This window comes from Pimephales promelas, chromosome 14, assembly GCF_988280905.1.
Source record: "Pimephales promelas chromosome 14, fPimPro1.hap1.1, whole genome shotgun sequence".
In the NCBI taxonomy this organism is placed as follows: Eukaryota; Metazoa; Chordata; class Actinopteri; order Cypriniformes; family Leuciscidae; genus Pimephales; species Pimephales promelas.
The window spans coordinates 35020699-35034278 of record NC_142782.1 but is presented as its reverse complement, the minus strand read 5'-3'; the positions used below and the strand labels follow the sequence as shown (position 1 = coordinate 35034278).

General features: G+C 33.0%; 1 protein-coding gene across 3 annotated transcripts in view; it reads left to right on the top strand.

Annotated features, from left to right (window-relative positions):
- Positions 1-13580, top strand: part of fbxl17 (F-box and leucine rich repeat protein 17) — a 202164-nt gene that overhangs the window by 12920 nt on the left and 175664 nt on the right. For all 3 annotated transcript variants that reach the window (XM_089119919.1, XM_089119920.1, XM_089119921.1), the window contains exon 5: positions 506-637. In XM_089119919.1, the coding sequence (XP_088976045.1) occupies positions 506-637 (132 nt within the window). The remainder of the gene's footprint in view (positions 1-505; positions 638-13580) is intronic.

Sequence of the window (13580 nt, the reverse complement as noted above, 5' to 3'; positions counted from 1 at the left end):
TGACCTCAATTTTTTTGTGTGTTCACATACATAACGCCATAAAAGTCACCAAGTTTCGTAACATTCCGATGAAGCTGTGATTTTTAAAATTTCAAAACAGAAAATTTTTCGGTCAGAAAGGTACGAAGAGGGTTAAATAATGTCCAATTTTATTGAATTGCACTAATTAAAAAAAATGCATTGCATTAATTTTTTATTAAAATGCAATGCATTTTGTTTTCAGTTAGTACAATTCAACAAGCATTTTTGTTTGAAATGCATTTAGGCATTATTTTACTTGCATAGGTAAACTAACAAAACATTTCACCTTTAATTTTCTTCCATATTTACCCGCATGTCATGTGACCATAAACTTGTGAATGTCTAATTGCAATATTACCTTAAAATCACAGCGGGGACTTGCCGTATACAACTATACCGCTGTATTTAATCATATCGCTGCTTTGAACATTTGAAGACTGTGTGTGTGTGTGTGTGTGTGTGTGTGTGTGTGTGTTTTGTGCAGTTGGGCGAACACTGTAAAGAGCTGAAGGACGTTCACTTCGGCCAGTGTTACAGCATCAGTGACGACGGCCTGGTCGCTCTGGCGCAGGGATGCAACAAACTCCAGAGAATCTACATGCAGGAAAACAAACTGGTACGTGCTGTCGAGTCACATGACATGTTCAGAGCGCCGGACTCCTAATGCATGAGTGATCGCTCGGGGTCAAAGGTTGACTACTGGCTTTGTGCTTTAAATGGTTTTTTTTCTCTTATATCGAGTGAAACGCTTCTGGAACGAGAACAAATGTGGGCGGGGCTTGATTGTTCGTAGGGAATTGATTGGATGGTTGTGGTTTGCTATTGGCTGATCTTATGTGAGTGACAGGTTATAGCCCCGCCCACATCATTAGAGAAGAGACGCTGCAAGAGGGAGTTATTCTGACTAGGGATCATGGGCAACGATTAATCCAGAATAAAAGTTTGTGTTTACATAATACATGTGTGTGGTGTGTATAATTAATTTGTATATATAAATACACACACATGCATGTATATATTTAAGAAATATTTGTATGTATATACTTTATATATATTTATACATAATATATATTAATATAAATATTTGATACATTAATAACACATTTTCTTAAATATACACATACATGTGTGGGTATTTATATATACAAATTAATTATACACACACATATATTATGGAAACGCAAACTTTTATTTTGGATGCGATTAATCGTTGCCCATCCCTAATTCTGACTCAAGATGATCAGAAAGATAAATATAACACATCATTTATATTATACACATGCAATATTAATTTAAAGTCCCCCTGTAGTCAGTTTATCCCTTAAAACTCATCTTTGATCACCAAAAAGACAGCTTGAATGTAAACTCGACACCCTTGCCTCATTAAGTATACGGGGTACTATGAATATGCAAATGAGCCCCGCCTCCACTCACTCACTCAGCTCAGAGATCCACTGGTTAAAAACACCACATACACATATAAACAACATTAAAAGCCGGATTTTTACCACAGGGGGACTTTAAATAATGAAGACGTCATGCTTGACCTGATTTAGTTTATAATAAATGTTTAATTGGATCTGTTCATAGCGTTTCATTGGTCACGTGCTGAATTAGTCTGAGAGGTTCGAGTCCAGTGTTTTTTGTTACCCATAAGCCAATGCTTTTCTCTCTCTCCTGTCATGATTGAAGCACTTCTGTACATCTGTGGCTCTGTTTGTGTTCACGTTTCAGCAGTGTGTGTGTGTGTGTGTGTGTGTGTGTGTGTGTGTGTGTGTGTGTTCGAGCTGTCTGTGAATAAGGCCTGTTATTATCCCATCAATCTCAGATCATTTACTCTGCCTTGATTATGTTCATCATATTCAACAAATCTGCAGTCTTAATTAGTAAAGCGCTCGATACAGTCTTGTTTTCCTGTCAAACACACCTAAAGCAAGATCAATTAGCTTGGAGCAAAACTGAGAGAAAAATACTTGTTTTTTTAACCATTGATTTTTCTTGTTTTAATGCATAAATGATTGCATGTTTCTGAAGTCTTGTTTTACAGATGTTGAGTTGTTGTTTGTTTTGAATGCAGGATGAACGTCTGTGTGCAGCCACTAGATGTCAGTGTTGCTCCTCTAATGAGAGAATCACTGTGTGTTTCTGAGACTTTTGGAGATTCATTTTACTTTTACTTTACATGCAAAAGGCTGCAATAGTTTTGGTTAGTTTGAGCTCATCATTTCAGTCAGATCAAGGGTGTTTTTAATGACTTTGCTCTTTGTAAATGAACAAAAGAACTCTAAATACTAATAATAACAGTATTTCTTACGCTATCATCAGATTTCTTATCATGCTTTTCCAGATGTGTGATTATTGGCAGGGAATTCGACGTGTTGAATGTTATATTGAGAAAAGGTTAAAGTCAGGCCCTTCATATAAAGAAGCTTTCAAGGGTTTCCTCATGTTATATATATATAAATTCTTTGACGTAAAGGGTTTTATACATAGCCAAATTGAATATTTCTCTCTCTCACTCGGTTTTACATTGTCATCTGATATATTTTTGAGTGAAACTAATTATTTAATGAGGATTTTGTTAATTTGTATCTATCAGTATTTGGTTGAATCTGTATAACTGGCCATTATATTTCAGAATGGAGCTTGACCTTAATGTTAGTTTGATAATTTATTTGTCTATTGCATGTTAACATGAATTAATATCCTGGCCTAGAAAAAGAAATGCTCTTCAGTTCAGAGACGGAGCAAGTTAATTCATTTAGATGAAAGATTATGAAGGTAAACGTTGTTTTTCCTCATAACGTTCCTGAATGTAGTCTTCATGATTTCATGTTGCTCTTTGTGTCTTTGTCTTGTGGGAAGAGATGTGATTTTAGACATATAACTGGGAGATAAAGAGATCTTAAGTTGAGCTGAATGTCAAGGAAATCCAGGTTAATATACTTCATATTTAATGCAGGATTTGCTTTAAAACTGTTTTCACTTGCATAACATGCGTAATATTCATTTCATCCCAGCACTTAAATAGATGTTTGGTTTAAATCATTTAACATTTATATTAATCAAACCTGTAAGTAAGGCAAAAGAAAATACTACTTCAGAATTTAATGTTTAATTCAGTATTACTTGCCAAAAGAAATCTGTCCAAAAATGAAACTGCAATTAAACATGACGGTTTAAATAGTATTTTCTTATAAAACACACTCCATTTATCTTTTATTTACTCTAAACGTAGGCCTATAGAAATCATTTAAAAACAATTCAAAGCAACTCTATGAATTTTTGATTTTATTATTGTGCTAAAGCAGAAAAATACCATAAGTGTGCATATTATAATTTCACATGCTTGTTTCTCCGAAAAACAATGCCAGTTATTCTGCTGTGAAACATGCGTTCGGTGTCGGATTACCTTCGTGATCCCGCCCACTTCCGAATTACCCAATAGAATTCCTTCCTACACCCAGAAAAGATAAAAAGTCAGAATTGACTGATATAAAGTCAGAATTGCGAGATATAAAGTCAGAATTGCGAGATATAAAGTCAGAATTGACTGATATAAAATCAGAATTGCGAGATATAAAGTCAGAATTGATTGATATAAAGTCAGAATTGCGAGATATAAAGTCAGAATTGATTGATATAAAGTCAGAATTGCGAGATATAAAATCAGAATTGCGAGATATAAAGTCAGAATTGATTGATATAAAGTCAGAATTGCGAGATATAAAGTCAGAATTGTGAGTTATAAAGTCAGAATTGATTGGTATAAAGTCAGAATTGATTGATATAAAATCAGAATTGCGAGATATAAAGTCAGAATTGTGAGTTATAAAGTCAGAATTGATTAATATAAAGTCAGAATTGCGAGATATAAAGTCAGAATTGCGAGATATAAAATCAGAATTGATTGATATAAAATCAGAATTGCGAGATATAAAGTCAGAATTGATTGATATAAAGTCAGAATTGCGAGATATAAAGTCAGAATTGCGAGATATAAAGTCAGAATTGACTGATATAAAATCAGAATTGCGAGATATAAAGTCAGAATTGCGTGATATAAAGTCAGAATTGCGAGATATAAAGTCAGAATTGCGAGATATAAAATCAGATTTGCGAGATATAAAGTCAGAATTGTGAGTTATAAAGTCAGAATTGATTGATATAAAGTCAGAATTGATTGATATAAAATCAGAATTGCGAGATATAAAGTCAGAATTGATTGATATAAAGTCAGAATTGCGAGATATAAAGTCAGAATTGATTGATATAAAGTCAGAATTGATTGATATAAAGTCAGAATTGCGAGATATAAAGTCAGAATTGATTGATATAAAGTCAGAATTGATTGATATAAAATCAGAATTGTGAGATATAAAGTCAGAATTGTGAGATATAAAGTCAGAATTGTGAGATATAAAATCAGAATTGTGAGATATAAAGTCAGAATTGTGAGATATAAAGTCAGAATTGTGAGATATAAAATCAGAATTGTGAGATATAAAGTCAGAATTGTGAGATATAAAGTCAGAATTGCGAGATATAAAGTCAGAATTGTGAGATATAAAATCAGAATTGTGAGATATAAAGTCAGAATTGTGAGATATAAAGTCAGAATTGTGAGATATAAAGTCAGAATTGCGAGATATAAAGTCAGAATTGTGAGATATAAAGTCAGAATTGTGAGATATAAAGTCAGAATTGTGAGATATAAAGTCAGAATTGCGAGATATAAAGTCAGAATTGTGAGATATAAAGTCAGAATTGTGAGATATAAAGTCAGAATTGCGAGATATAAAGTCAGAATTGTGAGATATAAAGTCAGAATTGTGAGATATAAAGTCAGAATTGTGAGATATAAAGTCAGAATTGTGAGATATAAAGTGAGAATTGTGAGATATAAAGTCAGAATTGTGAGATATAAAGTGAGAATTGTGAGATATAAAGTCAGAATTGCGAGATATAAAGTCAGAATTGTGAGATATAAAGTCAGAATTGTGAGATATAAAGTCAGAATTGTGAGATATAAAGTCAGAATTGTGAGATATAAAGTGAGAATTGTGAGATATAAAGTGAGAATTGTGAGATATAAAGTCAGAATTTATTGATATAAAGTCGCAATTGCGAGATATAAAGTTAGTTGTGTGAAATAAATTCACAATTGTGAGTATAAAGTCAGTATAAAGTTGATTGATATAAAGTCAGAGTTGATGTAAAGTTGACAAAGTTGCAATTGCAAGATATAAAGTCAGAATTATGTTAAATAAATTCGCAATTGCGAGTATAAAGTCAGAGTTGATTGATTTAAAGTCGCAATCGCAAGATATAAAGTCAGAATTGCGTGTTGTAAAGTCATAATCGTGAGATATAAACTATTCTGAGGGGAAAAACACACTATTGCGAATTTATATCTCACATTTCTGAGAAATGATGTCAGAATTTCAAGGTATAAACTCGCAGCGGTAAGATAAAAAGTCTCAATTCTATCTTTTTTTTCTCACAATTGTGACTTTATTTCTCAGATTTGCGACTTTATATCTCGCAATTGTGAGATAAAAAGCAGCAAAAGCACTGATTATAGCACTTAAACTTCAGATCTTCATGATATGACCCCCTGTAAGTCTCAGTTTTCCTCGTCACACGGGTCAGCGCATGTTTCCTCGCTGCCTGTGGAACAATAACCATGTTCTTTGCAGGTCGAGCGAGGCACCGTTCGGTCTACCCGTGACATCTGAATCCTCTCTCTCTCCACGGCTCCAATGCTTTCGGTGACAGATCGCACAATTGTGCAACTCGTTTACAATGAAGGCCGGGCTGTCCTCCTCCCCTCGGCCCGCTAATGGAGTAAACCGATCCCGCGTCTGTCTCTGCCAATCAATGATGAATGGGCTGATCCGCAGATGGGCCTGTTCTGCTCCTCCTCGCTCAGATAATTGAATAATTAAAAAGCGTTTCAGTGCGGTCCCTCGGCCTCTTCCTTTAAATATCGCTCTCTCCTGGAAATGTTTAAGGTGGTCTTCGTTTACTCAAACCCGAATCAGGATTCTTATGTTTTGTGTTGTTTCTTTAAAGTCCCCCTGTGGTGAAAATCCAGCTTTTAATGTTGTTTATGTGTCTATGTGGTGTGTTTAATACACTTTAATACAGTATTAATACAGTATTTCCTGCAGTGAACCAAAAGATCGCTGGTGTTTCTGACGTCACAAACCACCTTGTAACCAATCAGATCAACGTGTGAGGTGGGGCTCATTTGCATATTCATAGGACTGCGCATTCTAAATGAGGGGAGGGTGTCCAGTTATATTCAAGATATTTTAAGGAATAGCTGAAAAAAAACATTTAAATATGTGATTTTGGTGATCAAAGATGAGTTTTAAGGGTGACTCATCCTTATGTTTCGTGTTGTATGATGACATCATTTTTCATTTTAGGGGCACTGTTTCTTTAAGAACTATTACACTCAGATTTCAGCAGCACATCGATCCCCGTTTAATCTCTATTTATGTTGGGTTTCTGACAATTAGTTTCTGTGCAGATGGCCTGCACTTGATGAGTGACTCCAGGGGGACCTTAAAAACGATTACTCTCAGTTTCCAGGAGCACGTCAAATAATTATGATCTATTTTTGAGTGAAACTAGTTATTCAATACAGAATTTGGTTGAATCATTAAAACTCGCCATTGTATTTCAGAACGAAGCATGACATTATTGTCATTGTAAAATTTTACATACAATGACATTTTTATATTTTCCAATGTAGAGAGTTAAGAATAGTTATTAGTTATATTGCAATCTTATATTAAATAAATTGCTAATAGTGTTATATATGTTCATTTAAGTTGTCTTGTGCAGGTGAAACTGGAAAAATTACAATATGATGCAAAAGTTCATTTATTTCAGTAATTCAATATATTATATTGACTCATTACATGCAAATGAGATATTTCAAGCCTTTATTTGTTATAATTGTGATGATTATGGCTTACAGATTTGACAACGTTTTCAAAATATTCTAATTTTGAATTTGGGGTTTAAGCCATAATCATCACAATTATAACAAATAAAGGCTTGAAATATCTCACTTTGCATGTAATGAGTCTATGTAATATATTAGTTTCACCTTTTAAGTTGAATTACTTGAAATAAATGAACTTTTGCACCATATTCTAATTTTTCCAGTTTCACCTGTATGTCAAGAATAATGATTTTGAGGATGTGTTTTCAATTCATAGCTCATTATCGTGATCGCTTTGGGATAGAAGCTGTTCATGAATCTCGTTGTGCATTATTATTAGTTTGCAATTTTTTGTGTGCATTGCTTGTTAACATGAATCCTGCATTATTAGGCCTATAGACGACGTCAAGTGCAAAGACTGTTTTTGGGTTGGGTTTCTTACAATTAGTTTGCATGCAGATGGCCTGTGCTTTTAATGACCCGTCTGCGATTACAGGCGTATCCGGCCTCAGGGGTCGTGCGGGGAAATCCAATTTTCACCTACATTCAGATTTACTGAGTATCCTGTGCTCTTGCCCCCACATTTTATGGCCAAGCAGCTCGAGAACTAAAAGCAATTAAGCAGCGCGTTCAGCCAATTACCCGGCTTGTGATGGTCTCCAAATCAAATCTGTAGTTTTAAGGCCAGGTTCGCTCCTAAATTGGCCCACTTGTCTCCTTGTCAGATCTGAACTACTGAACTGTGGGAGCGGAGACTCCAGAGTTTCAGATTTTAATGTTCCTTTTGTTTAGCGTAACTTTAGATCAGTGTTTCTCAGAGTTTTCAAGCATTAGCTTTGATCACATCACAACAGCAAAGTACCACAAAGTTGCCTGTTAGGTTCAGTATTTGTTATCTGACATATTGTAGACATTTACTTGTAGCTTATTTTTTTGCTGATCTCTTATTTTGTGCATGGACCAAAACCATTGCACAAATGTGTTTATATATATATATATATATATATATATATATATATATATATATACAATATGAAGAGTTCAGATGCAAAAGCCTCTAAATGCCATTTGAAATTTTCTTTTTTAATGATGATTTTTATCAAACTTGTATATTTTATTTCATTAATTTCACTTAAATAACAATTAATAGGTAATTATCATTGCCATTTAAATGAAATTACTGAACTTAAATATAGAAGTTTGATAAAAATCATCATTAAAGAAGAAAATTTCAAATGGCATTTAGAGGCTTTTGCATCTGAACTCTTCATATATATATATTTATTATATTTATTTATTTATTTTTATGTCTCTACTGCTCACCAAGACTGCATTTATTTGATTAAAAAAATGGAATAAATACAGTAGAAATAGTGAAATGTTATTATAATGTAAATCATCTGTTCTCTATGTGAATATATAGTAAAGGATAATTTTTTCCTGTGATTTTCAGCATCATTACTCCAGTCTTCAGAAATCACTCTAATATGAGGATCAAGAAACATTTATTATAAATAGTGAAAACAGTTCGTAACATTATAAATGTTGTTAATGCCACTTTGATAAATTGAATATGCCCTTTCTGAATAAAAATAATTTCTCTTTAAAAAAAATTCTGACCCCAAAAATTATTATTACTTTTATTTTTTTTTACTCACAAAGACATTTTAATTGCTGAGTAAATCGATAATATAAAACAATAATAATATAACAAATACTTTCTTTACTTAACTGAAATAAAGTACAATATAAAAAAAAATATTTCTTTAATTTTTGCCTTCCACTCTTCATTTTAATTCCTGACAGCTATGAATAAGAGACTTGTCAGATCACAGCAGAAATATATTTAATTTAATCTTAATTTTGCATGAAAGTCTTGCACTTTTTTGCCCCTCACTTTCCTTGAAGTGCAGGATTTTAATTTTCCATCCGCTCTGATACGGCAGAAAGTCTCCGCATCTTTAGAGACGTGCACGTCCATCTGATTAGCTTGAGTTTTAATTAGCCCAAATGTCTACTGTACATGGGATTGTTGATGACCTAAAATAGATTAGAAAGCCCTCAATTTGCCTTTAATTACGTTTAGAGGGATGCTGAATGGGTCGAAAGCATCACTGGCACATGATTAAATATCAAATATCACTTTTTAGGCTTATTTGGCTCTTTCAAGTGCTTGGCATCGAAGAAACGGCGCGTTTAAAAGTGCATTGAAAAGTTTTGCATCAAACTGAGGCACCAGAACGAGAGATAATAAATGCTGTCGATTGCAGACGCTCGTCTCCTGAAAGATTGCCTCTTTTCATTGAATGTTGCGAGAGACCGAGGGCCGTATTTTTGTCTGGAAACGTGTCATGCGAACATCCTGCAATCATATTTAAATATAATATTTCTCTCTGTGGAGAAAGAGAGCGATCTGCTTCCCGCTTAGTGCCTGGCTTTCTCATAAGACATCCAAACAGAGAAAGGAAAGTCAGTGTTTGAGATGCGGAAAGTGTTCGTATGCCAGGAAATTCTGATTAAAATACACTCTTAGGAAAAAGGTACAAAAGCTGTCACTGGGGCTGTACCTTTTCAAAAGGTACACTTTTGTACCTATAGGGTGCATATTGGTACCTTAATGGTACATATTAGCACCTAAAATGTACATATCAACCCTTAAAATGTACATATTAACACCTAAAATGTACATATCAACCCTTAAAATGTACATATTAGTACCTAAAATGTACATATTAACAACTAAAATGTCCATATTAGCACCTGAAATGTACATATTAGCACCTAAAATGTACATATTTGCGCCTAAAATGTACATATTAGTGCCTTAAATGTACATATTAGCACCTTAAATGTACATATTAGTGCCTTAAATGTACATATTAGCACCTAAAATGTACACATCAACCCTTAAAATGTACATATTAGTACCTAAAATGTACATATTAGCACCTAAAATGTACACATCAACCCTTAAAATGTACATATTAGTACCTAAATAGTACATATTAACACCTACAATGTACATATTAACAACTAAAATGTCCATATTAGCACCTGAAATGTACATATTAGTACCTAAAATATACATATTAGCACCTAAAATGAACATATTAGTACCTTAAATGTACATATTAGCACCTAAAATGAACATATTAGTACCTTAAATGTACATATTAGCACCTAAAATGAACATATTAGTACCTAAAATATACATATTAGCACCTAAAATGAACATATTAGTACCTTAAATGTACATATTAGCACCTAAAATGTACAAAAGTTTATCTTTTGAAAAGGTACAGCCCCAGTGACAGCTTTTGTACCTTTTTCTGAGAGTGTAGAGCAAAAAATTAATTTTTTTTTTTAATGTTTTTGTCTCTTCTGCTCACTAGGGCTACATTTATTGATAAAAAATACAGTAAAAATTGTAAAATATTGTTGTAATGTAAAATGTCCATGTGAATATATGGTAAAGTGTAATTTATTCTTGTGATCAAAGCTGAATTTTCATCATCATTACTCCAGTCTTCAGTCTGTCACATGATCCTTCAGAAATCACTCATTGAACCGTAATGGTTAAGTTAAGCAAGCGATTAAGGCTGTCAAATGATTAAAATGTTTAACCTAATTAATTACATGATGTGCCGATTAATTAATCAATCCCTCTGAAGATAATATAAAGTCATTATTGTGTTAGATGAGAAAAACATTGAATGGACATTGCTTTAGAAAGAAATATTTTGAGTCAACATCGAATTTATTACACAAACTTGGCAAAAGTGGCATCAGGTATATTTTGCAACATGCATCATATCGGCTACATAATTATTATGAGAATATCATTGTAATTGTGTGCTTGCGACGTGGCTTTTAATGGTGAGATTGTTGTTTTTGTAATCAGGCTCTTAAAAATTTGGATTTAGATTTATCGGCCGATATATCGGTTATCGGCTTTCAAATATAAAGAATTATCGGTTATCGGCCACAATTTTGGATTCATTCAATAATAAATCGCCGCTGTAAGAGAGTTCTGCTCTGGCTTCATTTGAACTACTTTCATTGGTGAAACTGGGTAAAAACTGACAATATTTTGTGTAAAATATTAACTCATACAGGGGCATTTTTTTTTTGCCCTCATAACTTGAATTTTAATTGCATTTTTATTAGAAATGCATGATAAATTAATTTATGAGAACATTATAATTGTGTGCTTATGGCTTTTAATGGTGAGATTTTTATTTTTGTAATCAGGCTCTCAAAAATTAAATAAATATGTGGATTTAGATTTATCGGCCGATATATCGGTTATCGGCTTCCAAATATAACAAATTATCGGTTATCGGTATCGGCCACAATTTTCATATCGGTGCATCGCTAGTTTTATAATCAGACGTAACTAAACTGCATACAATGTCACATTACGTACTAGAGCCAGACCGATATATCGGCAGACTGATATTATCGGCCGATATTAGGCATTTTCCAAACTATTGGTATCGGCAGTTATAACGGCCGATAAATGAATATTTCAAAAATGAAATAAAAATGGACGAAACACGCTTGAACCATGTCATGAGTGTTGGAGTTGTATAGTTTGTCCACCAGAGGGCGCTCTACACCGTTCCTGTTGGCAACACTCGTTGAGTTGGTCACGATACATACATTGCTTGAATAACAATTAAAATATCATCCCCATCAGTTCTCTAAACTCAAATAAGCAGGACAAAATTTGTGACTATCATGTCCAGTTAAAAAAATAAATAAATAAAATATCGGCCGATATATCGGATTTTAAAACCGGTATCGGCCTTCAAAATCCTTTATCGGTCGGGCTCTATTACGTACACCATTAAAAACACATTTTTCCATAAGTAATCACACCCTATAAAGTCATTAAATCGACAGTCCTATTAAAAACATCAAACGTTTGACCAGCAGTGTATCTTTCTGTCTTCTTCAAACTCTTCCTCACCTTTAGATTGTGTTTGCTGTGTTAATCACCGGCCGCTTTGAACATCACGATCGATCCAGAGGAATCGCTTTCAACTTGAGACCCTTTTTGAGTTTTTTGATCACTTTTTAGCAGGAAGCAGTCTCACGTTCATCGATGACGAGAGCGTCACCTTTCGTGACTCGGCGGTGCGCGGCTGATTGATATCGACAGGTTTCGCCAACAGGCGACAGAAAGAAACTCTACGCTTTTAAATGCCACGTCTTCTGCTGTGATATGAGAGCCAGCGAGGCGTTCTGTAAGCTCGTGTGTGGGATTACACCTTGAAAATCCCCGCTAGACAAAAAGAGGTCTATGAAAAGGTCCTGGTGTAGTGTGTGTGTGTGTGTGTGTGTGTGTGCTCAAACCAGCTCTGATGAGCTCTTGACTAGAGGAAGATGAGATTGTCTTCATCCTGTATATCCGTGAGATCTTAATTGAAATATATGAGTGTGTGTCTGGTTTTCTTCACTCGCCGTGTGCATTTTGAGCCGAAGATCGGGATTTACATGCATAGTTTTCATTTGCATCAATTTACTTTACTTTGCAGCTGCCTTCTTGGCTAATTTAACTAAAAATAAAACACTAAAACAATTTAGACATAAAATGACAAAAACACAACAAATTTACAATAACTTTACATAGTATTTAAATCATAACTTTACAATATTAGTCGGTATTTTACAATAATAGTCGTTTTAGTTCATCTTAGTTATAATTAATAAGCATTAACTGATATATATATATATATATATATATATATATATACACACACACACACACAAAAAACTAATAAAAATTACAAAAACACAAAAAATGTATAAAAACTTGACCAAAAATTAAAAAGTAACCGGTAACACTTTACAATAAGATCTCATTAGATAATCTTAGTTAATGCATTAATTGACATTAAAAAACATTAACTGAATATATATATATATATGAAGAGTTCAGATGCAAAAGCCTCTTAAGTGCCATTTGAAATTTTCTTCTAGAATGATCATTTTTTTATCAAGCTTGTATAATTAAGTTCAGTGATTTCACTTAAATGGCAATGATAATTACCTATTAATTGTTATTTAAGTGAAATTACTGAACTTAAATATACAAGTTTGATAAAAATCATCATTAAAGAAGAAAATTTCAAATGGCATTTAGAGGCTTTTGCATCTGAACTCTTCATATATTCATTTAGTTTCAAAATGAAGTACTAATATAACTAAAAATAAAACATAAGAACAATATAGACAAAAAACAAACAAATTTACAATAACTTTACATAATATTAAAATCATAACGGTAACACTTTACTATAAGGTCTCATTAGTTAACATAAACTAACAATACTTCAGCCTTTATTAATCTTGGTTAATGTTAATTTCAACATTTACTAATACATAATTATTAAAATCTAAAGTTGTTAATGAATACAGTGTTGAATAACTGTTGACTCAATCAATACTGTGATTAAAATGTTCACTTTTGAACGAGTTGCACTTTTTTGCTCGACTCTCTTACCAATAATAAAGCTTTAAAGCTTCTAAGAAAAAAATGGAAATTTTCATAATTGATCACATAGTTGTTCTATTGCATGTTTTTTTAAAGGACACA